The 25,812-nt window shown below is 33.8% G+C and overlaps 1 protein-coding gene and 1 long non-coding RNA gene across 9 annotated transcripts in view; one reads left to right on the top strand and one right to left on the bottom strand.

The window, feature by feature from the left end:
• The window catches only part of LOC140625490 (uncharacterized), a 189,824-nt gene extending 172,938 nt beyond the window's left edge, over nucleotides 1-16,886 (bottom strand). For both annotated transcript variants that reach the window (XR_012024821.1, XR_012024819.1), the window contains exons 1-2: nucleotides 16,627-16,886; nucleotides 5,522-5,638 (exon numbers count right to left, since the gene is read on the bottom strand). This is a non-coding gene — a long non-coding RNA (uncharacterized lncRNA). The remainder of the gene's footprint in view (nucleotides 1-5,521; nucleotides 5,639-16,626) is intronic.
• SPAG16 (sperm associated antigen 16) overlaps nucleotides 1-25,812 on the top strand; it is a 908,675-nt gene that overhangs the window by 734,248 nt on the left and 148,615 nt on the right. Inside the window, exon 18 of one of the 7 annotated variants that reach the window (XM_072812776.1) lies at nucleotides 22,097-22,230. The exons of the other annotated variants lie outside the window; for them this stretch is intronic. Coding sequence (XP_072668877.1) covers nucleotides 22,097-22,122 — 26 coding nt within the window. The 3' untranslated portion in view covers nucleotides 22,123-22,230. Of the gene's footprint in view, nucleotides 1-22,096; nucleotides 22,231-25,812 lie in introns of those variants that run through there. 7 annotated transcript variants of the gene reach the window in all.

Here is a 25,812-nt window from a genome sequence, read left to right as displayed (position 1 = left end):
TGTGCATGTGTGTGTGCATGTGTGAGTGTGGGAGTGTGTCTTTGTGTGTTGGGGAAAAGACTGTGCTCAGCTGAGAATGACCTGTGTACAGAGAAAGAACTTGTCTGGCAAGTCAAAAAAAATTAGTTCTATCCATTAAATATAATATTATCCCTTCAAAATAGTAGTAAGTGTGGGTCCCACTTCTTTAGAGAGCTTAACCAGTTTTCAGAGTCCTGGACTTTACTATCCAATGTGGATCTATCAGGACTGACTGGTCGGTTAATGTGTTCTGTTTATAGATTTGAATTTTTAAAGGCCTATTTTCTTCAGAGCTTCATTATCTTCATGGTTAAGATTAAACTCTTTCACTTACAAAACATTTTTGTAATAGAGCAAAGGTTTGCTTCTCAAACCTAAATTCCTGCTATTCCTTGGCATATGTCCTATGCCTCACCATATCAGATTTTTTATTCTGTGGGGAAAAAATATGCTTTCTAATATCTCTACTCCATTCACACATGCTTTTCCCTCTGCCTGAAATATGCTTTCCAACTTTCTATATTTTCTCTGAGATATTAATTCCTATAACATTGAAAAACTTTCCTCAACTCTTGTTCTTCCCTGACACTGTCCCTTCCAGGCTATTAAGATTCTCGCTCTGATTCCCCAAGCCTTAGAGGTTATTCTGTCTTGTAAATACCAGGGTTTTTTGTTGTTGTTGTTGTTATTTTTCTACTAATCTCTCATGAAGCACTTGATGTTTTACAAATATTTGTAAATTCTTGCTTATAAGTATATTTAATTTAGAATTAGAAAAGAAATTAAAACAAATGACTAGAACTTTAAAGATTCAGGCTCATTTTCTTGTAAGATCTGTTTAATCAACTTATCAGAAATGCTTACCTAGAAATATTTTCTAATAGAATTTTCTATTTCTAATAGAAATATTTCTAATATTTTCTAATAACCTGGCTTTCCCTGCCATCTCAAACACACTCTAGGACTATGACGATCTCACAAAATTTCTTTGTAATTGAGGGGTCCCAGAGCTTAAGATTCAGTGCTTTTATGGTAAATCTACTTTTAAAAATTTATCTCAAAAAAAAATAAAAATAAAAATAAAAATTTATCTCTGTGCCTCAATGAACAGTGCAGTGTTGGACCATAGAACAAATTTAATACATACTAGTAGTAGCAATGTTGAATTTTACTTAAAAATTAAGAAATCTTACCTTTTTATGTTCTAGAAAAAGACTAATTCAAAGGAATCACCCTGCCCAATATGACTTTGCTAAGACTCATAGATGCCCCCACCTTGTTTATGTAAAACAAGGTCAGACACAACTTGTCATTTTCCATTAGTTGCCCCAGAAATGACTAGTTGAACATCTTGTCTCCACTGATAGAACAAAATGCTTGCAAGCAAACGTTGGTGGAGCTTCCTTCCTCCAGGGCCCTGAACTTTGACTCACTTTTAGCCCAAGTCAACATTCAGCCCTTGCTAAGAAGAGACTGGACTTCAGAGTGAAAGATCTGGTGATCTACTATTCTCTCATGCCACCTTTCAATCCACTAGCCCACTTTGGTTCTTTCTAGCTCTGTTTACTCTTCTCTAAAAGAAAATCCCTTTTTGTCTAACTCTTAAGAAGCTTATAGCTCTATGGTCACCAAGGCCTCCCTTTCCTGAGCCTTGGAAGAAATCCCTTTCCCCATACTTCTAAATATCTCTCCTTACTACATCCAGGTTTGTTTTTTTCACTTGACAATAGATTTACTGGGGAGGAGGGGAGCAAAAAGAAAGAAAATGAAAAGAATGAATGAAGTGAACTCCTATCAAAACAACCAGCTTCCTTTGTAAGTCTTTATAATGCCATTGTTCTCCTCCTGATCTCATGTGTGCTCTGGTGTTTGATACTGTCCACCTGCCACAATTTACTTTTCTGTCAGCCATAAAAAAAACTTAATTTGTCAAAAAAAAAAAAAAAAAAAGAAAAAAGAAAAAGAAAAACTTGATTTGTCAATATTATCAAACTATTCTGATCTCTAATTTCCTTTTGGTTTAAATCTGACCTTCCACATGACTCAGTCTAGATCCTAATCCTTTCAGACTTTTTCCTGGCTTAGTTCCCTAAAAAACCTGACCCTCTTTTTGCAATTAAAATTGAGGAGACAGGGGTGCCTGAGTGGCTCAGTTGGTTAGGCATCCAAATCTTGATCTCAGCTCAGGTGTCAATCTCACGGTCCTAAGTTCAGGTGTTGCACTGGGCTCTGTGCTAGGCATGGAGCCTACTTAAAAAAAAAAAAAAAAAAAAAAAAAAAAAAATGGAGGCAAGTTAGTTTTGAAAGACCTAATAGGTACCAATGGCAAAACATCAGAGTAAAGCCATTCTAGATGCAAATAACTGCATGTAAAATCTTAGACATATGAAATGGAATTCATGCCTGAGTACAATATAATTCTTAATTTTAGTTTAACTTGGTAGAGTTAATGAAAGAGGGTTGGAGATAGCCATGTGATAGCCTTAATTGTTAAAAGTAATTGAACTTGATAGAAAAGACCAAAATAGTAAAATATCTAATCGTGATGGGGACATGATAAAAGTATTTAGGATATTAAGTCAAATAGAGGTAGGAAGAAATTAGAAAACAAGAGGGGGGAAAAAGACAGACTGAGGAAATAATGCAGCCAGAGGGGATCAGGATTCTAATGTACAGGTTTCTGTAAGAAAGAAGCATGTTAGGAATGCATATTGATTGGGATGAAGAGCATGAGCTCTCTGTTTTATGTGTCAAATTTCCAATACTGGGCAAATGCATAAACAGTACTTTCCTATAGTGAATAAAAAGTTCTGAAAGTATAATTTGGGAGACATTTGAACTATATCATTCAAAACCTTTGAACTTGTTTGTGATTCTCAAAAAGAAATTCCAGAGTATGGTACACCATTGCAGTACAAATGATTTTTTCCAAATTTGAGGTAAAACTGTAGTATTTTTTCTCTTTTATAAGATACATTAATTGAATTCTCAACTGATTTTATAATGATGTGTTAATTGTAAAATGCAGACAGGCATATTTAACACTAAGTATTATGAGTGTGTTTTTTTTAAAGATTTTATTTATTCATTCACGAGAGACAGAGGCAGAGAGAGAGAGGCAGAAACACAGGCAGAGGGAGAAGCCAGGCTCCATGCTGGGAGCCCAACATGGGACTCTATCCCGGGTCTCCAGCATCACACCCTGGGCCAAAGGCGGTGCTAAACCGCTGAGCCATCCGGGCTGCCCTTTTTGAGCGTTTTTTAAGTACAGTTAAGATTTGAGCAGTTTTGATCTTATCCTTTCATTGATTGAAGTTATTGTGTTAAAGAGGTACGGATAATACAATTCTGCATAGGTACCTTACATAGGTACAAGGTATAGAAAAATGTAATTAAGACACTGTTAAATTGTAGGGTCATTTTTACAATTGTTATTTTATAAATTAACAAATCAAACTTCATCAGACATTGAAATCCATTATTTCAGATAAGGAATAATGATTTATAAGAGCCAAGTGGCAGATTTAATACAACCTCACATTTTAATAAAAGTGTTACAAAGTTTTAGTTATTAAAAATTCAAAAAGGTTAACATTTTAGATATAAAAAGAGCAAGGCACCAATCGATTTAATGGGAGATAAAGGGTAAAGCATGCAATGCCCAGACTTTAAAAATCCAATTATTCCTATTACTGTGCATACATTAGACAGTCATATTTTAGTGCTATCCCATGCCTCACTTGTCTTGCTGCTTCTTATCAAACCTCCTGTTTGCATTTTAATTGACTTGGGGAAAAGCAAAGGGAAAAAGAAAAAGAAGTTGTAAAATTAAAGAAAGTGCTCTGCAAATTTGAAAGTATATAAGTGACCCTCTCTGACTATGTTATGCCAACGCTTTAAACACTATTATGCTCCAAAAGTCAAAGCCCTATCAGTCTAGCCGTTTTTAAATTGTCACTTCCAAACCTAAATACTTTTTATAAAAGTTTGTGTCACCACTCTTAAGAGTGCTTAATACATACAAGAACCATATTAGACTTATTTGAATAAATTCCCACTAGGCAGTACACACTTTCCACCTAGTAAAAGAATAGGCACAAAATTGTTCAGTTATAGTTCATAGTTAATATAAACTTCAGTTTTCTCTTCTGAAAATGACGATTGCAAGAGTAACTTTATGATAGCTATGAGAATAAAGCTATGAGCTATGAGAATAAAGCAAAAGTTAATGTCTGAGCCTGCCCAATGAAGTATCCCCTGTGGGCTCTCTGAAAGGTGATTGTGGTGTTTTGACATGTCTCCCAAAGTAGTTTTAAAGCTGCTTCTGGGGATCCCTGGGTGGTGCAGTGGTTTGGCGGCTGCCTTTGGCCCAGGGCGCGATCCTGGAGACCCGGGATCGAATCCCACATTGGGCTCCCGGTGCATGGAGCCTGCTTCTCCCTCTGCCTGTGTCTCTGCCTCTCTCTCTCTCAAACTCTCTCTCTCTGTGACTATCATAAATAAATAAAAAATTTTTAAAAATTTAAAAAGCTTCTGTGGCAGTGGTTCTCAAACTTCTTGGTCTTAAAACCCATTCATACCCTAAAAATTATTGAAAATCCCAAAGTCCTTTTTCTTATTTAGGTTGTATCTTTTAATCTTCACTGTATTTTAACTTAAAGTTAAATATATGTATATTTTTAAAATCACATACTTATTTTATTTATTTAAATTAACTACAAAAAAACTAATTATATCCTAACATAAACATTTTACAAAAATTTACATTCTTCAAAACAAACGAAAAAGGAAAAGATTTTTTTTAAAGATTTTATATATTCATTCATGAGAGACACAGAGAGAGGAAAAGACATAGGCAAAGGGAGAAGCAGCTCCCACGGGGATCCCTATATGGGACTCAGATCCTGTGATCAGGGCGTGAGCCAGAAGCAGAAGCTCAGCCACTGAGCCACCCAGACATCCCAAAATTGGTGATGTTAAGCATTTTTCAAACCTCTTTAAGAGCGCTAGATTTGGAATGCCTGGGTGGCTCAGCCAGTTAAGCATCTGCCTTCAGCTCAGGTCATGATCCCGGGGTCCTGGGATCTAGCCTTTCAGGGAGCCTGCTTCTCCCTCTCCCTCTCCCTCTGCCTGTTGCTCTCTCTCTCTCTCTCTCTCTCAAATAAATCAACATATCTTAAAAGAAAAAAAAAGAGAGAGAGAGAGAGAGCTCTAGATTCTAATATCTGCTTCTGCAATCAATCTTTTGTGATACTTTGTTTTGGTTGAAGTGTAGGGAGAAATCAGGATTCACACAGATCTGTGGTTTGGAAAGAGAGTATCTCAAGGTATCCCAGAAAAAAAAGGTCTTGGGGACTCCTGACGTCTTGAAGCCACACCTGGAGAATTGCTATTCTGAGGAATAGAAGCAAAGCGGAGGACAACAGATAATTTCTAGCATTGGCTCCATGTCAGATCTTGGAAAATTGGGTAGGAAAGTATTGGAGACCTAGATACCTACCTTTAACCTTCAAGCTCCCACGAACCTGGTTGTCTGTGTATCGCCCTGGTATAATCCATGTGCACTTTGGTCCTGCCAAGATGATCAGAACTCCAGTCTGCATTCATTTGACAAAAGCTGGAAGAGAAGACAAGAGCTGCTTGTGTAATAACACATTGCTGTGTTAGGTTTTACTATATTACATTTTGTGGGGGAATGTGCTTTGGTTTATAATTGAATACTGTACATTCTTGATATATGCAGATTTAAATATGCTGTTTCACAAGTGGTCCCAAGGACGCATGGCATGTAACATTTCTAACTTGGTTGAGGCATGAGTTTGGAACAGGCCTGCAGGCTAGTATGCAAGGGTGAGTGACTCACGTGACAAATGGGTTTAGCAAGTCCCCAACATTTCCATCCCAATGGAATTTACTGAGGGCCACTCTTCTTAGGGAAACTTCTAGAATAATTAAAGTCACTGTTAGAAGTCTTGGTATTTGTGCAAGTATTACTGTTTTGTGAAAAATGACCTTGTGGATTTGAAAAGCCAGTACCAGTCTTGGAAATGGAAACAAGGAAGTGAAGCTATCTATCTATCTGAAATATGGTGTCTATGAAATAATAACTCTCCATTTTACTTTGGTTTAATATTTATGAAATAATTAGTGTTCCAAAGATATCATTTGAAGTAAAGTTTTACTGCATTTTCTAAGGAAAATTAGATATAATTGTTGTTTTCACGAATTTGATCATTTGAAAATGTCAGAGATCTCCTATATTAAATCAATATTTAAATTCAATGTTAGAAAAACCAGTGTTGTTTTTAATTCTCAATTTGGTGTAGTTTTGAAATCTTTGGTTAAAATTTAATCTAGGGGCACCTGGGTGGCTCAGTGGTTGAGCATCTGCCTTTGGCTCAGGTCATGATCCTGGGGTCCTGAGATCGAGTCCTGCATCAGGGTCCCCGCAGGGAGCCTTCTTCTCCCTCCGCCTGTGTCTCTACCTCTCTCTGTGTCTCTCATGAGTAAATAAATAAAATCTTTCAAAATTTAAAAAAAAATCTAATCTGTATTTTTTATTTATAAAACCTTTATAAAAAATAGAAACCACTTGTCTGATAGGGATATTGCCAGTTTTTATATATGTATAAAATACATACATATATATTTATTTTTTCCTTTTTATGTGAAATTTTCGATACTGTGACTTAAGATGATCTCTGAAGGACAGTATTTAAAGGGTTTAGAACAGGGGCATCTGGGTGACTCAGTTGGTTAAGCGGCTACCTTTTTGCTTAGGTCATAGTCCCAGGTTCCTGGAATCAAGCCCCACACAGGGCTCCCTGCTCAGTGGGGAGCCTGCTTCTCACTCTCCCTCTGCCACTCCCCCCTGCTTGTGCTCTCTCTCTCTGTCAAATAAATAAATAAAATCTTTTAAAAGATTAATAAAAAAATAAAAGGTTTAGAACAATCGCTTGCATATATAAAGTGCTATGTAAATTTTTCCTATTTTTGTAATTTCTTACAAATACCAATTATACACATACACAAAGGATGACAAGAAAAAACAAGATAATTTATTGCATGTTCTGTGACAGTTATTTTAGACATTGGGGATACAGTGCTTAGAATAGAACTGATTGATGTACATTACATAGCACAAAATTTTATTCTATGAAAGTCTTCAAGTTCTTAGAAAAAATTATTACTATTTCCCTCTGGGTGTTTAGTATAACCCACATGAATTTACTCTCAAAAAAATAAATTATTGCGTTGTGGCAAGCTCACAGATGATTATTTCTATCTGAAATAGTAGGCCAACTATTTCTTTAGTTGCCATTAACTAATAATGGAAGCTTAAAGAGCATATACCTTATCAATAAATTTAATGAACATGAACAAAGATAATTTAGAAAAACCAATTAGTAGGTTTACCCTCTAGAGAAACATTATTATTTTAATTATTATTTTTTACTGATACTCATTTCTGAGAGATTTTTTTATAAGGCATTTTTTTAATGTTTTATTTATTTATTCATGAGAGACACAGAGAGAGAAAGGCAGAGGCACAGGCAGAGGGAGAAGCAGGCTCTGTGCAAGGAGCCCGAAGTGGGACTTGATCCCAGATCCTGGGATCACGCCCTGAACCAAAGGCAGATGCTCAACTGCTGAGCCACTCAGGCGTTCCTATAAGAAAATTTTATACGTAGTAATAGAAACAATGCGTCAATATTGACTTTAAAAGAATACAAGATTTATAATAAGTTTAAAAATAGAAGACTGTAATATGATTTCATATCAACTTTAGCTTTTTTGAAGTGATTATAAAGACTATATTTTTTCATATTTTTTTGAAGTTTTCAAAGGTTTTTATTTTGTTTTCACTTAGAACACACCATGTGTTATATTAGTTGCAGGCATACAATATAGCAACTCAACACTTATATACATCACCCAGTGCTCATCACCTATTTAACCCATCCCCCCCCCATCTCCACTCTGGTATCCATCAGTTCTCTATAACTGTCTTCTTGATTTGTGTCTTTCTCTCTTATTTTTTTCTTTTGTTTGTTTTGCTTCTTAAATCCTATATATGAGTGAAATCGTATGGCACTTGTCTTTCTGTGACTGACTTATTTCGTTTAACAGTATACTTTTTAGCTTCATCCATATCTTGCAAATGGCAAGGTTTCATTCTTTTTTATGGCTAAATAGTATTCCTTTGTATGTATATACCACATCATCTTTATCCATTTACCAATCAAGGGACACTGGGGCTGCCTCCATATCTCAGTTATTGTAAATAATGTGCTGTAAACATAGGGGTGTGTGTATCCCTTTGAATTAGTGTTCTGTATTATTTGGATAAATACCCAATAGTGCAATTGCTGGATCATAAGGTAGTTCTATATATAACTTTTAAAGGAAAGTGTTTTCCTTTTCCAGGGTAGCTGCACCAGTTTGCGCTTCCACCAACAGTGCACAAGTGTTTCTTTTTCTCCAGGTCCTTACAGCACCTGTTGTGTCTTCTGTCTATAAAATGCCCAGGGGGACAATGCCCCAAATCAATTAAATAGCAATTTTTGGAGATAAGGCCTTGGATTATGTTGTTGAAAGCTCCTCAGATACTTCTAAGGTGCAACCAGGGTGAAATACCATTTATTTGGACCAAATGGATGTTCAAAACCATGTTCAAAACCATATTATTCAATTTTTAGTTATTTACTGAGAACCATTTCCTTGACAAAAAGACTTTCACTTAGTGTTGATGGATAATGTCAAATGTTTTTCCTTTTATTTTTAACATGAAATATGCTACGGAAACCCTTGATAATCACAAACATCTGCATTTTAAAAGATTTCCATTGTTGTGAACTATTTTTGCTCATTCATATTGTCCTGGGGGGAATTTATCTCACTGGGAGGTAATCTATGTTTAGTCTTAACTCAAAAAGTGAAAGCTCTTCAGATAAGCTTAGGGCATAGAGGTCATTAGCAAAATGCTGAAATTGAAGTATTCACTGAAGTATCCATTAAAATAATGAATACTCCATTATTATGAGATTTATTTTCCTGGAATACTAATTTTCCCACATGGGCACTGCAATATTTTATTGTAGTAAGTTCATTTTTAAACTTATTTTTGAATAAATATAGTATATAAACAAAATCAAATAGGTAATAATAAACATAGACAAGAGAAAGATTTAAAAAGGAAGATAAAAAATGTTAGGTTCAATCTTTTGCTTTAGAACAACAAATGTAAACCATTGGAATGGAATATTTGATTAACAGTTTAAGAAGTAGTTATTCAGTAGCAAAAATCAGAGCAATACAAATAACTCTGGTAATATTTAAAAATAAATATTCTCTTTAGAATGTACTATATATACTAAGAATCTCCCTATAGAAACATTATTTCCATTACAATGAAATAGATTTTCACAATGACAATTTTTAAAATATTAAGTACCAAATTTAGGGGTACCTGGGTGGCTCAGTGGTTGAATATCTGCCTTCAACTCAGGTCATGATCCTGGGATCCTGGGATTGAGTCCCATATCAGGCTCCCAGAGGGGAGGCTGCTTCACTCTCTGCCTATGTCTCTGCCTCTCTCTCTCTCTCTCTGTGTCTCTCATGAATAAATATATAAAATCTTTTTTTTTAAGTGCCAAAATTATTCTAATACTATGCAAAAGATATATATGAGTAGAAGATGATTCCTGCTAGATAGTTAACCATGTGTGGATGACATGGGTATATGCATAAGAATTGCATTAAAATGAGTGCTATACTAATAAAATGTGGAGATCAGAAGAGGGCATGTTTCAGCCCTGAGGCACTAAGCCAGAGTGTCCAAAGGAAGAGGCATTTGAAATAGGTTTCAAAGGATGAGGAGAAGTTTTCCATAGGGAGCAGAATGAGCAAAGTGAATCAATAAAACTTAGAGCATTCTGCAGAAAGGCAAGCTGGTCAATATGTCAGAAACCAACAGTTGCATTATGGATATATTTTGAAGACATGAGAGGCAAGGATATCAATGTGTGAAATTGAATTATTGCCTACTAATATATTAAAAATGTCTTCATACATGTGGTAAAGTTTTAGTATTACCAAAACCAGAACAATTACAGAGGATTTCTCACCCTGAGAGCAGACCAGACAATATTTCTTCATATGCTTTTGACTTCAAACATCAAAAAGAAGAGAAGCCAACTACTTTTGTAATCGTTAAGTATGTAATCTGTGTAGATGCCCATACATTAGTTCATTTTGCTTATAATATCTGATTAAAAATAAGGAGGATAAAGGTCGGGTAAATGTTTTTTTTCCCCTCAAATGTTTAAACCATGGTACTGAAATCAAATGTACCAACTAAATGTCTATGTAGATACTCAGAAGCAATTACAAATAAGTTGATGACATCATTCCTTATATTTGGGCCTTTTATAGTCTAGAAATTATACTTTTTTTTCCTAGCTAGGAAGTCATCCAGAATCAAGGATTCTGACTACTTGTGGAAGAATGGCATCAGTAGGACTCAGTCCTTACTGAAATGTGGGCTGGAGACAGAAATTAAAAAGGATTTGATTTGCAAATAACTGCATAACAAACCACTCGAAATTTATTGGTTTAAGACAAAAGCATATATTATTTCTCCTTAATCTCAATGGATCTCAACTGTCCTTCACTTGTCCACAGGTTGCTGGTGGGTTGGCAAGGGGCTGGCTGGTCTAGGACACTCTTAGCTGGGATGTTCAACTCTTCTCTTGTGGTTTGCTGTCCTATGGGAGGTTTGCCTAAGCTTTTTCCAATGATGATGGTAAAAGTACAAGAGAAAAGTAAAAGTTGCCAAGTGCTTCTTGAAGCCTCTTTGTCAAGTCCAATAACATTCTATCAGCCTTGGCCAACCAAGTCATATGGCCAAGTCCAGATGTAAAGAGTAGGGGAAAAGGCTCTGACCATTAGTGGGAACTTCAAAGTCATAGGTAAAGGGCAAACAAAACAAATGGCATTAATCACAAATACAAGAGACATTATAGCCACCATTTCTTTTTCAGGTGTCAGGTCTGGAAGACAAGCAACATTGACATTATTCCCAATCTTGATGCTTTTCCGCTCACTAAAATTTGGTTGCTGTTGACCAGATCAGCAAAATGATTTACAGGCTAAATCACCTGCACATACTTTCCCCAAAATTTATCCTAGTAAAGACATTAATGGAATCACATAAGGTCATATTTTAAGCACTTAGTTGAAAAATAAGAGTAATAAAACATGAAATTCAAAGATTATTCAAATAGCAGTTCAGTGTTTAGGAGAAAAAAAGATACTTTCTGGCTGGGACTGATTTCCTGGCTCTCAAAATGTGTTTGGTTTCTTAAACTTTTAATAATTAGATCTTTGAAATTTCCCTCTATACATTCCTATAGCTTAGGCTTTTATACTTCTATTAATATCAGACAATAGCTAAATTAGCAATAACGTATGAATAAAATAATTCAAAGATGATTAAGATCTTAAGGACATCTCAAAGGCATGACAATTCTCCAATCTAGAGAACTAGTCCAGAAAATTTAAATAAGTCTAATAAAGTGTTTCCCAGAAAGGGATTTTAAGGGGGCACCTGGGAGGTTCAATGGTTGAGCATCTGCCTTTGGCTCAGGTTGTGCTTGCAGGGTCCTGGGATCGAGTCCCACATCAGGCTCCCTGCAGGGAGCCTGCTTCTCCCTCTGCCTGTGTCTCTGCCTTTCTATGTGCCTCTCATGAATAAATAAGCATTTTTTTTTTTTTAAAAAAGAAAGGGCTTTTAACATAAATTATTATTTTAAATTTAGTAATAAAAGTCATATAAAACTCATGCCTAAAACTTGTTAAATTCTGTCTTCCTCCTGATAATTATTCCAATTAATTTTGGTCAAGTAGTGATTACGGAACTTCTAGAGATTCCGCATCTTCTGTATAACTTATTCTGACTGTAAACCATGATCTGGGTAATTTGCTGCCTCAATAATGTCAAAATTAATAAGCTAAAGTCAGTATTAGGAGCTATTTCAACATTTGCTGCCAAACATCCCTAAAATACTTTTCAGGACAAGATAGGAATAAATAAATAAAAGCCAATGATATGAATAATTTATTTCATTATTCCCAAAAGCTACATATATTTCATCTCCTGTCATCCTTGCTTTAACTCCTTTCTCAGTCAGGACTGTAATGCATACTCATCATCTCCCAGAGACTAACATGTTGACTCCGCACAGCTCTGCTTTTTTCTGGTTAACTTTAATGGTTGTTGTAGCTGACCCCTGGAGCGGTTCTCTTCTTTCTGCAGTGGATGGCCTACATTTTGAAAATTCCAACATCTCATTGGGTGGCTAGGAATTTATGCTATTAATAAAATTTGTTCTTGTGGAAAATATGTATGTACTTATATACCCTAAAACCTTTCATTTTTCTACCAAAATATCTTTTCCCCATATAGACCAATCTTGGGTTGTCATTGTTTTATGCAGAGTAGGAGGTAAGAATAGCAACTAGTTTAGAGATGGAAGTCTGGCAAATTCCTTTATTTAAGCAGTTAACCTGGAATGTCCTTTCCTTCAACATGCCTCTTGCTGAGATTCTGCGCTGCGTCTATTTGTAAATATAAAAGCTGCTCCTGGAGACAGATGGTTATTTACAGTGTTTTCTCTATTATGCAGGATAAATTATTAACAAGAAAATAATTGAATATTGAATATGCCCTGGCAAAGAAATAATCTTTCACTAAGTCTGTCACATAGTATGCTGCAAGCATGCATTCCAATTAGTAGAGTGGGCCAAGTAGATTAATGTATCAAATTGTTTAAATTCATGATCCAAACCTACTTTTCTTAAGAACTTAGTACAATTGGGAATTAATTGTTATTCAAGTTTGCTAACTTTCTGCAAGTTGGAACTATATTTTATGACCCATGGATTTATATCATAATTCAATATGTATACCATTGAAAAAGTTTTCCTGAAAGCATTTTTTTTTCATTTTGATGGTATAATACCATAGCTGATCAAACAGTTTATCATTTTACTATATTAAAATATATAGGTAGGAAATTTTACCTTATTTTTCATAAGTTTCAAACTACTAAATATTGACATAAAAAAAGAACAATTCAGCAAGGAGAGTAGAATGACTAAAATATTTGAATATTAAAGGATTATAATATGAGTGTAGGAACAAACAAAATGGTTTAATCATTAAGGAATAATAATCCTCCCCGTGGTTCTCAAAGTGTGGTCCTTTCATTGGCAGCATCGGCAGTTTATGGGAACTTGGAAAAAATTCAAGCACTCAGGTCTCAGAATTCTGAATCAGAAACTAAAATTGGGGTCCGGCCATCAGCATTTTACAATAACCTCTAAGTGATTCTTATGAACACTAAAGTTGAACAACCATCATTCTATCAAGTTATTTATTCTTTTAAAACATTCTTACAATTATACCTTTTCATCTGCATTAAAAAATAAAAGTATTATTATCCATATTTAACAACTGAGGAAACTAAACTCAGCAAGATTAAGATTAATGTCTTCACTTGAAAGTTCCACAGCTAAACGGATGGCAGAATCAGTACCTGATTTGACTTTCATTAACACTTGTCTCCATTAACAAACTCATAATTTTCTTTCTTTTAAGACTGTATTTGCTTATTCATGAGAGAGACAGAGAGAGGCAGAGACACAGGCAGAGGAAGAAGCAGGCTCCCTGTGGGGAGCCTGATGTAAGACTCAATCCCAGGGCCCTGGGATTACACATGAGCCAAAGGCAGAAGCTCAACCACTAGTCATCCAGGTGCGCCACTCACAATTTTCACAATTTTAATTAGATTAAAAAACTGAAGGAAAAGGAAAGTCTAGGTGAGGCAAGACATTGACTTTGGCATGAAGTTGAAAGTAGGGGAAGGACAATCAATACACTAACATCCAGTGAGTATACACTCCCAAGTAGAATGAAGGCTGCGAAGAATGATGTTATATAGTTTCTGCCATGCACATTCTTTCATTCTTTTAAGAAATCATATAGCATTTAGGCATGGATGATACAACCATAGGCAAGATACAGCACTTGCCTTCAAGGATCTTCCAGTCTACTGGGAGAAACATATCAAAAAATGGATAATTTCAATATAGAATAAAATATGCTACACTATATAAAGGATGCCATGATGAACAGGAAAGAAAAACTTCTGGCACTGAGTTTAAGAGAAAGGTTGCCAAGTGATCCAAAGACCATTTCCTGGATTATTAGAGAATCTTACAATGGAATAGAGGATATACAGTGGAGTAGAGGAAACCCATAAAAATACCTAACAATATGAGAAATAATGAATGGTACGAACCCTTGTCATCTCACCAATTTTTATCTAAAGAAGGGTGCATGAGTTTTCAAGTGTCATTATTCCAATGAACCTTTGTCCATAGATATATTTGAAATTGATAGAAAAGTTTTGAATTGTTTCTTTATTGAATGAAATAATTTAAATATTTTACAACAACAATCAAGCATATACTTATTCTATTTAAAAAACACTATAATTTAGAATGTTAAAGACAAAAAATAATAGGTTAGTGCTTATTTTTTATTTTGGAGAAATTAGATACAAAAGGTAACCTGATGCTATTAGAAAGTGTTTATATAGTCAGTGCAAAAGTGGAAGACGTCACTGATCATGTTATAGAATAAGTTATAATAAAAGATCCATATAATCTGTATAACCTTCTCCTCTGCTACAGAGTTCTTATGTTAATCAATATAGTTCCTTTTTATAACAATATCAGCTAAATTCAGCACAATAATGTTGAACTATTCCATTTTTGCTAATTTAATCTCACACTGAGTTTTCTCTTACTTTCTAACATTATACATGATGAGTGTAGAAAAACAGGCAAACACCTAACATATTGGAGCAGATGGAGTAAAAAAAAAAATAACTAAATCAGAATGATTTTACTAAAATTTTCAGTATGTGAGATGATGAAAATGAAGATTTAATATGCAACAACCTTTCCATTGCTGTAATTCTACAACAGTGAGCCCATGATGACTAGCATATTTTGCGCACTAAATTATACTGTTTGGCATTTTTGCTATCTGATTCTGGATAATATATCAGCTAGCTAATTTCTACATTAACTAAAATGAATAGCGAATATACTCCATTAATCTCACAACAATATTGCAGATAAAATTAAGATTTCAAGAGGTCAACTGATGTTCCCAGGTCTCGCAGAAGATAAATGCCAAAACCAGGATTTCACTTTAGATTTATCTGATTTTACTACAGTAGGGTATCGTCTCCCCCACGCACCTCCTACTCACAAACACAGAGGCAAATATTAACTTTTTTGTTGTTAGTTTCTATCTTTAATGTGCCAAGAGAAGGAAAGAACCAATTAATGACCCAGGAACAGTTTTTAGAAATATTTGGATCATAGTCTTGAAAATTAATTTTAAAAATTCTTTCAAATTACGTTAATTTTGGATAATTTGGAATTAAATTTATTTTGCATTCAAGTGTCATTGATGGATTAATAAATCAGTGTATATCTAGATGTTGTTATATTAGTAAAAAGGCTGCACCTGTTCATGTAGAATTGACTTAGACGGCTTTTATTGGCAGCAGGCTAAGAGTTCAATAGCACATTTGACAAAAGCAAATTTCTACAACTAGGATGAGATATACACTGATATTATTAAATCAAAGTCTAAATTTAACATATTACCCCCAAAATATTGCATTCCACCTTTTTCAAATAAATGTTCTTCAAATAGATATTGCACCTACCTTTCTCAAATAAATATTGAACTGCACCTGTCCTTTAAGCATTGAGTCGTCATGCAGCAAATACCTAAAATTCTGAAGACCTTAGTGAATTCACTCCATCCGAGAGGCAGAAAGAAGTGCATGGAATTAAAAAATGTCTATCTACCTCCCTTTTTACACCACTGAAAATATTTTACCACTTATTAGTGGGACAGAGGAGTGGTCTGTGGTCACCAAAATTGTGACAATTACTAAGAATTCACTTCTCCAGTACAATGTATACCCTAATCTATCATTACATTCTACAACTACTAGTGCATAGCATTTTTATTTGTCTATTCTTTAACTTTTTTTAAAACTAATTTTTAGGACAATGAATACAATGTACAAGTGAAGTGAGGTGGGAATTGTTATTCTGAAGGAAAAAATGCACATTAAATTCTTCATCGTACATTAAAGGAATATGATAGGAGTGTAAGTGTACTTCATTCATGACTTGATAATTAGAACCTAAACATCTGCCAAATCATATTATTGTGTAAATAACTCCTATAAGGTGCCTACTAGCAAACTCAGATCAATTAGTACATGTAATGGAAGCTCAGTAATAATTACAGCTACAGCTAATGAGCATTTTATTTCCTGTGTGCCAAGCATAGTGATAGATACACTTTAAGCTATTCAGATATAATACATTGAAAATTATATTGAATGTAGGGGGATTATAAAGAATTACTAGTAAAAGGAAACCAGGTATGAATAAAGCCTTCAAAGATATATAGGAAGTCAATGCCCAGCATTTGTCATCATGACTCACCAAAATAAGGTGATGATCGTGCATAGAGATTTTTCAGTCATGAAGCTTTAGGCATCCTCTGGATTCAAAGAAGTCCCCTGAACATGTCATCCTGAGAGTGGCTATGGAATGAGAAATAGCCATAAAGCTTACCCTAAGATGAGAGTGACACAGAGCTTATGCCATCTTCCTTAGAAAAACAGCATGATGTCTATTTTGAGCCCTCCACCTGGCATTTCCCCCATTTTATTCCTGGAACTTATTCTCCTCATAGTAACTGTTTCTTTCCATATTCATAACGTGTACTTTTAATCTCTGAACCTCATCATGAAGGTCAAGTGGAACTTTTAAGAACAAGGATATTTTTTCATAAAAATCAGGAGTTAGACTATTGTGTGCTTCTGTGGTTAGCAATAATGTAGCAACAGGGAAGGACAATTTTATCACTTTTGCAGCTCTTCTTTTGTTACTCTTCTCTTTATGCTCTGGATTTAGGGTCAGTTCTGATATGACATAATATTTCTAAAGGTAGAGAATGTACTTCTTTGAAGCATTTTGAGATATGATCCATAAGAGACTGGGAAGGTTTTTTGAATTAATAGTGTTTAATGAGCTAGCTGCCAAACATTAAAAACACAGATTTTAATTCATTAATTGCTGTTAGTATTTTATTCATAAAATAAATAGCATCATATAATCACTAATGATCTACTTTCATGGAGAATGTCTTTATAGCAAGCTATCTCTGAGATGTTTTCAGAATTAATTCTACATTACTAGGTTTCTGAGAACAACTATGAATTTACTTTAAAATGTTAATGAAAAATTTACTTAAATATTTAACACATATAATCCTCCTGGGAAATGCAGGAATTAAATTAAATTTAAACTAAATTGCAAACTGTCCTTATCTCTTACATCATTATAAAATGCAGTAATAATCTGGAGCCAATAATTTGCTGACTCGACTTTTGTCACTTACTAAATCAGATAATACTATGCATAATATAATTATTTTTCTCTGAGTTTATAATCCCCTTCCTGGAAGTAACCTTATCTTTAGTTTGTCTAATTTTCTTTATAAAAAAAGTAATTTGGGACCAGAAAAGTATACTGTAAAAGTATGTTTTTCAAAAAACATGTAGAAGGAAAGAAATATAATATGATTTAAAATCAATATATGAAGATTAAAACTGATAGTTTTAATTGCTGTTTTTCACACTTGAAAACTATAGAATGATTCTCCTAAATCTACAAGCATCTTGTTGCTATAGATTTAGAGATTAAAGCATTAAATCTAATTCTAAAACAAATGTTGGAATTGTAAATAGGATCTTATGCTATAGAAATCTATTGTAATTTAGGTTATCTTATTGCATTAATTACCCTTAATAAAGTTAATCATACAATTTGTTTTCATTTCATAAAATGTAACATTTTCACATAGGTTAGCAATAGTATCTCTGGCTTTTAAAAAAAAAAGTTTTTATTTAAGTTCCAGTTGGTTAACATACAGTATAATATTAGTTTCTGGTGCACAATTTAGTGATTCCACACTAACATATTTTTAGAATATTACCTCAAAATCAAGTTGTTGATAGGACTGTGTAATCTGAATAGATATGATAATATGATATTTTGTATTTAACTTTCCATCTTCTTGAGTTATCATTCTTTCACCACTATTTATTACAGTGTCCAATTTCCACGGACTCCACCCCTCTATTCTTATCAGTCCCTTGAAATCAAGCTGTGTTTTATTCTAAAATTATTTTTATGCCCAGGATCATTTTGTAATTATTTCATATCATCATAAACAATCCTACTGTTACTTTCTCAGTGGTGTAAGAATTAGATTTCCCGGTTTTAATGTGTTCCATCAGAATCAGTGCCAAGTTCAGATGGCAAAATTGTAATTGCATTTTGATCAGAAAAATTAATTCAATATATGTTGAAGAAATTTTGTTAAATTAACATTATAGCTGTTATTAACAAGGCACTACCAGGTGAATGTTTCATAAATTAAGTTAAATACTAGTTCACTTGAATAGTTTAGGATTTCATGTGCTATCTAGTTTCGTCTTCCCACAAAATTCATGGTCTATGTATTTGACTTACTAAACTTCACTCACGTGGCTACTAAACATTGTGAAAGATTACCTTCTGTGATAGAAATATTTTTATGCCTAACAATAAACGTATCTGTAGCTAACATTTCTTAGGAGTAAATTTTATTTGCTATTTAAAAATTGGCATTCAATTGCCATACCTGACTGATCACCATAAACCTCTATTCAGAAATTGAGTTTTGAGATGTTCTTTGAGGCTACTAGAGTCATAGCTCTGATGTATTACTCACTGAACTGCCTTTTATTTATTTATCTGAATTGTGGTTACAAAAATATAAATCTACCACCTTAGCTATTTTTAAATGTACTGATTAGTAGTGTTAATTATATTCCTATTATTGTGCAGCAGCCATCTAAAATTCATCTTGCAAAACTGAAACACTCTACCCACTGAACAAAATGGGTTCAGTGTTATTTTTAAAACTGGATAGTCTTTCTGGATTTGGAAAAGCTCTGTCCTTCTCCATTATTTCCCTTTACTTCCATGAACATAGATTTTAAATTGACTTTGAGAAAACAAACATAAACACTCATTTTAATGAACATGTATTAAGACTATTTAATAATAAGATTGTTCCAGGATTTCTTTTCTGAGTGCCTCTGGTTCTTGGTCATGCAGCTTTGAAGAATGAAGAAGTAGACTATACAGAGTGGTGAGCAGCAAAGCAAGGTTTATTGAGCGGTAGCAAAGTGATAGTATAAAGCTTCCAAAGAGGGAGGGAGCTCAAAAGAGTTGCCACCAGAGTTTCTAAGTCTAGGGGTTTTTATGGGTTTGTGGGTGGGCTGTTTTAATATGATTAATCTTCCATGAACCTGTCATCTAATCAGGTTTTTGTCATCTCTCCAGTGGTAAAGGATGGAAGGCTCCTTTCAGGGTGATGTAAAAATCCTTTGAAGGGTGATTCCCTCTTAGGGCAGGGGCTCCTTGGCCCCTTGCCTGCCTTTCCTCCAACTATCCTTCATCAAGACCGAACTATAATTCATCTAGCTGTTTGATAGACATTATATCACTGCTTTTTCCCTGCAGTCCCTTTGCCATGGACTGTATCAGCATCACACTATAGATGAGTAGAGGGCACTCAGGTTGTTTTGTCCGTGCATAGAATCCCTGAGAGGAAAGTTGTGATTGTTGGAAATGCGATGGATCTAGTTACAATTAAATACTTTAAATTGGCTACATAAGTGGGAAGAATAGGCACGCTTCTATTTCATTATGACACTCTGAAACTTGTTTAAATTCATACAATTTTCATCAAGGGAAAACAAACAAAATAATAGTAGGAACTGCCACCCACCGGTATACCCTCTACCACCAGTTAAAGTAGACAGTACCCAATCCAGAGAAGCAGTATGTGCCTATGTGGAGTCGTAATGAAAGAAGGATGAGGAAACTGAATCACAGAAATCAATTAGTTTCTTCCCAACTCACATGATCACCAAGGGACATAAATGGGAATAATATTCAGGTCCTTTCTCTCATCTCTCAATGTCTTTTCTACTTTGCCATGTTGGAGAGGTTTTCCCTTATCACTGCTAATTTAGGAGTTTCAAAGCAGTACAAAACTGCCCTCAGGAGACTGAGTTATTGTTTCTGATTTCCCTCATGTTGATGCCATGGAAAACAAACAAACACAACTCCAAAGCCAAATAATTCAAATGCTAAGTTGTATCTGGCTTTGTTACTGTATTTGTTTTTAGTCACAGTCCTGAAGAGAATGTATACTCTTTGAGGGCAGAGTCTCCATCCTATTAATCATCATATCCCTCCGGCTTTCTCAGGTTCTGGTTTATTGCAGATAGATAAGAAAATTTGAAAAGAAAGTGAAAAATTGGCTTCTAGTTAGAATACTTTAAAAACTATCTGATATCTGTTCCAACTGTACAAATTCCACATCTAGCACATATAGCCACCAAAGCAATGTTTAAGAAGGGTATCTTTGAGTGGGAAAGCAAGCTAGAAATCTTCAAGTAAGAAATATGAACTTTTCCTTTTTATTTCTTCTACAATTTTTCTAAGGGTTTATAAAATTTACCTATACAATCTACTTCATATAATGACTTCTAGATGCTATTTAGAAATTGGCCAGTTGTGCCAGATAAAAGCCATCTGAGATCATAATGCAAATCCATCATCAAAAATGTATAATAGAGACTTAGAATTTATATAAATTCTACTAAGCGCTTATTTTATATGAAAGAGGAATGCATTCAACAGCACATACATAATTAAATGTAAATGTATGCTGAAAAAGCTCATAATCATGAAAAATACATATCCTGATGGACTACTTTTATTTGGCAACCTTTTCCTCCAATATCTGTCTTAATATTCAAGGGTGGATTAGAAATTATATCTACAGTCCCAACTCTTTCGATGAAATATGTATGAGTAGGTATAGATAATTTATTTTCCTTCAGCTGTCTATAGAAATGGATAATTGCATCTTTCTGAAAACTTAGTGAAGCCATTAGGTCTCTTCTAACCTCTAACTATACCTTTATAGACTTTAATATCATCAGCTAGTATAACTTAGTTATGCACTGTTATTTGAGGGTGCTCATCCCATTTCTCTAGCATCTTTTATGTTGTTGTAACATTTACACAATGTATCAGTACATAAGGCTTTATTGTTTGACTTAAAGTAAATTCTTTAGTGACAACATTTTCAAAAGAATAAGAGTTTTTACTAGTTAAATAAACTGATGATGAAAACTCTTGTACATTCTGTTCAATTGTTCTATAACTACTCTAAGAAATAAAATCAATTAGTTAAAAAATAAAATAAGTTGAAGTAGAAAAGATGTTTTAAAGTATTACTTAAACTGAAGGAGAAGTAGGAAGAGAAATGTCTAATAACCTCACAGTTAATTACTTTATAGGGTACACTAACTGCCTCCTCTCTGAGTATAAGACAAAGAAAAAGACTTAAACTGCCATAAGAGAGAAGTAAAGTTGTAGGAAAAAAAAATTTCTAATGATTAGTGTTTGTTAGTAGTATTGAAGTTAGTAGTATTGAAGTTTGTTAGTATTGAAGTTAGTAGAATTGAAGTTTGAAGTTTGAAGTATCCCGAGCTGAAACTTCCAGAATGTCATATCCTAGATGTTTAAAGAAAGATGCAGATAATCAATTGCCTAGTATAGTTTAGCTTAATCTTGCCTAGAGGCAAGGAGATAGATTAGTCAAAACTAGGGAAGCTGATCCAACCTCCTGGGGCTATGATCCTGTATTTCCTAAATTGGATTGCTTAGCCCATTAGAAAATGAAGGCTTTATGAATTTAAGGTCATATGTCTAATTCTTACTTCAACCTGTTAGTTTCCCTTTCTTCTGAAACCATGAACTCTACCCTTAATCTTGACAGTTTATCTTGCAACTTTCACCCATTGACAAAACAAGATAATCCAAGTAGCCAAGCACTCAATCATCCCAACTCTCTAGCAGATGTCTCATTGAAAGCTCAACTCTCAACACCAAAGGAATGCAAAGAACAGGTAGTTTATTACAATTTTTTATTGTAAAAACATAGAAAGGCTAAAATTAGCCTAACAAATTGCAATTCACTTACATCAAGAAAAGAGAGATACTTCAGAGGCTTGTTCTCTTTTCTCCTTCAGTGACTTATACTGAGTGATTTTGAATTTTGCTTCTCCAATCTCTTCATTCCTGATAAGTAAGAAACTTCTCAACTGTATTAACCGAATCTACCAAAATATTTTGTTTTGAAAAATAAACAATTAAGAAAAAAATGCATTTTCTTTTATTTTTGAATAATAGAGTCTCTGTAATCACTGGCTATAAGAAAATGAAAACACATGAACTGTGTTTTAATATTATAAATAATACAATAAATCCCCACTGTGTAAAATAATGCAAAATCTATATTTCATGAAGTCACCATAATTCAAACACATAAATCTCTTATATTAAAAAATAACTTACAAAATGTGTGATGACTTCTGTCAGCACGTACTTGGCATCTTCTACTCAGATGCTAATTGTGATCTATTAATCATCATTTGGGTAGATATGGCCATACACTGATTGTTTCACTTTGTTGATAAAATAAAAATTTATCTCAAGAATGACTTGCTGATTAGGAAAACTGAATTCTCTTAAGCTTGGGACTTGGAAAATCAATAATTGGAAAGATAAATGTTTAGGGTCTTAATGAAAAGCAAGTATAATAAAATCCTAAGATCCTGAGGCATCGTCTAAATTTATAGAAGTGGTAACTAAATGTTCAAAACGGAGGAGACTGAGGAGAGCCTGAAAACCTGGTTCAATGCCTTGAAATATTTGTCTCTTTAAAGTGATAAATGAATTTTAATCAATTTGTAGAAATAGAACCAGAAGGAGCATTATTCTAAGTGGTATCAATAATCAAGGAAGAAAATCCTGACATTAAGTGCTCACCATCTTTTTCAGTAGTCCCTTGAGATGAATGCAAGATAGGAACAAAAAGAACTGGATTATAACATACGAGTTTGCCTATATTTATTTACAAAATTGTCTCAGAGTGGAGCTTATTTTTGGAGGAAACTTGTCTCCTTGGAATAAGGGTTCCCAAAATTCATCTACAGAACCTGGCCTAATGTTTTATGGAGCCATATTTTAATTATGTTAATGTGAATAACTAATTAATCAATCTCCAATATTGATGAGTATAATAAATCACCTTTTTGTGATATCTTTGATATATGTATATATAATCACATAAAAGGTTATAATATATTATAACAATGAGTTTCAGTCTAAATATCACAATTATCTAATTTAAGAATATAAGTTTATATATATCACTTCCTGCTTGAGAGGTTTTTTTTTTATGTCAATATTTACCTTCAAGAGTTCACCAATAACATATAATCAATGTATATAGGCAAATAATTTCCTAAGAATTTGAATAAAAAATATTTTAAATTATGCTTATGAAATATCAAACAATATGGAGTTTGGATTGGCACCAGGAAATAGCATAGAGTATTTCCCTATTTCTATAGCCCTTCTCCACAGATTTTCTCATCAAACGCATTTCGTCAGTTCAGTTTTAGCATATTGCCTGCCTCTAGGAAGCCTGTGAGTAGGAATGAAAAAAATCTCAAATATTTCACCATAGGCCTCACTCAGGTCTCACCCCCATCACATACAGGGCAAAAAGATATGACATTACAGTGTGATCACTAGTAATGTTTCCAAAGTTCAATTTAGAATTTTCACAGTCATTTATTGTTTTATAAGTATAATGTTAATCCAATGCATTATGTATCATACAAACTCTTACTATAATGGCTTTCTTGGAAATCAACTCAATCTATTGTATTTGTAAAGAAAGTAAAGAAAAGCCTTCAGATTTTATATATATGAGAGAGAAAGGAGAAAAACAAACATTTAAATTGAATATATTTAAAATAACTACATATATATATATAAAACACCATGGATCAGAATTCTTATGAAAATTGGAGACATATCCTATATTAAAATCAGCTCAATGCAATTATAAATAGACCTAATTGGCAATGGGATTTAAAGCTTACCTACTAGTGTGTAACTAATTAATAGAATTTTCAGCTCACTCAGCATGTGACTTCTTCGACGATAAGCTGAAGTTCTGAAAATAAATACTTAAAATGACTATGCATATGATTTTTAAATTACTCTTCCTGTTTTTGGAGAAATTAGAGAACTAAGCATAGTATCTGCAACTGATATGAGAAGCAAAATAAAGATGTAGTATGACAGAAAAAATGATCATAAGATAAAGTAGTGATACAATAAACAATTGCTATAAGTGAACTTTTACACTACTAAATCTTTTCATAATGTAACTAAAAATTAATTTTTAGAAAACTTTCCCAAAAATTTACATGAAAATATATGCTATGTTGAAAAGTTTATTTTAACTCCCAATGTTCTTCTAGTTTTCAATAAATAACATTGGAATTCTATTTTTTATCATAATGATCCTCCTGTTAACTGATAGAGCTGATTGCTATCCTAATATTTTAATCAATTTCTATATTCTGTATATATTTTTGATTCTTTGTATTCTAAATAGAAAGTTATATTTAAAAGTTCTGTAATCCTATACACTCTATCTCTTCTCCAAAAAAAAAATGACTCTATTCCAAATATCTCTTTCTGACTCTAAACTTCCGTAACTATCTTCCCAAACTTTAATTTTAATCTTTCAATTACTGGCACCATTGGTTGTTTTTCTGTTCTAATTCCCTGCAGCCACTATGGTCTGAATTTGCATTCTAATTCTCAATTATGCATGTTTCTCAAACACCACCCATAAACATCTACTTCTTGGCACTGTCCCATAATTGCCAGATTACTGTGCAGGAATATTGTGACTCTACAGCAACATTCTGAAATCATGGATTTAAGATTTACATAGATTTTTGTAGGTGTTTTAATATCTACTCTATCCTCAGTACAGTTGCCCTCTCTACATCCTACAATTCCCTGATTACCTTGCCTTTCTCCATCATCTCTTACCCCTCAACTCATCAAATATAACTCCATTATCTCAGCTAAGATGCCTCAGTAACCACCTTTTTTAGGGCCTAGTGTTGCTTAATGATACATTTTTCCTCTATATAATCAAAAGAATTATTAATATATTGGCTGAAAGCTTTGGAGAGAAACTTGACCTGTAGTCTGAAACTTTTTTTTTCATTAAAAAGCTATTTTGGGGATCCCTGGGTGGCGCAGCGGTTTGGCGCCTGCCTTTGGCCCAGGGCGCGATCCTGGAGACCCGGGATCGAATCCCACATCAGGCTCCCGGTGCATGGAGCCTGCTTCTCCCTCTGCCTGTGTCTCTGCCTCTCTCTCTCTCTCTCTCTCTCTGTGTGACTGTCATAAATAAATAAAATAAAAAAAAAAATAATAAAAAGCTATTTTGGGTTTAAAAATAACCTATTTTCCACACATAAAGAAAATATCCTTTTGTTTTCTAAATTATACTGAACACAGGTTCTAGTGTGCACATTAAGCTGCGTCTGACCATCTGCTCAATAAAATCTAAGGATACTTCAGGGCCATTTAAGCAAACAATTTTCAGTTCTTCAA

This window comes from Canis lupus, chromosome 36 (genome assembly GCF_048164855.1).
Source record: "Canis lupus baileyi chromosome 36, mCanLup2.hap1, whole genome shotgun sequence".
NCBI lineage: Eukaryota > Metazoa > Chordata > Mammalia > Carnivora > Canidae > Canis > Canis lupus.
This window is presented reverse-complemented; position numbering and strand designations above follow the sequence as displayed.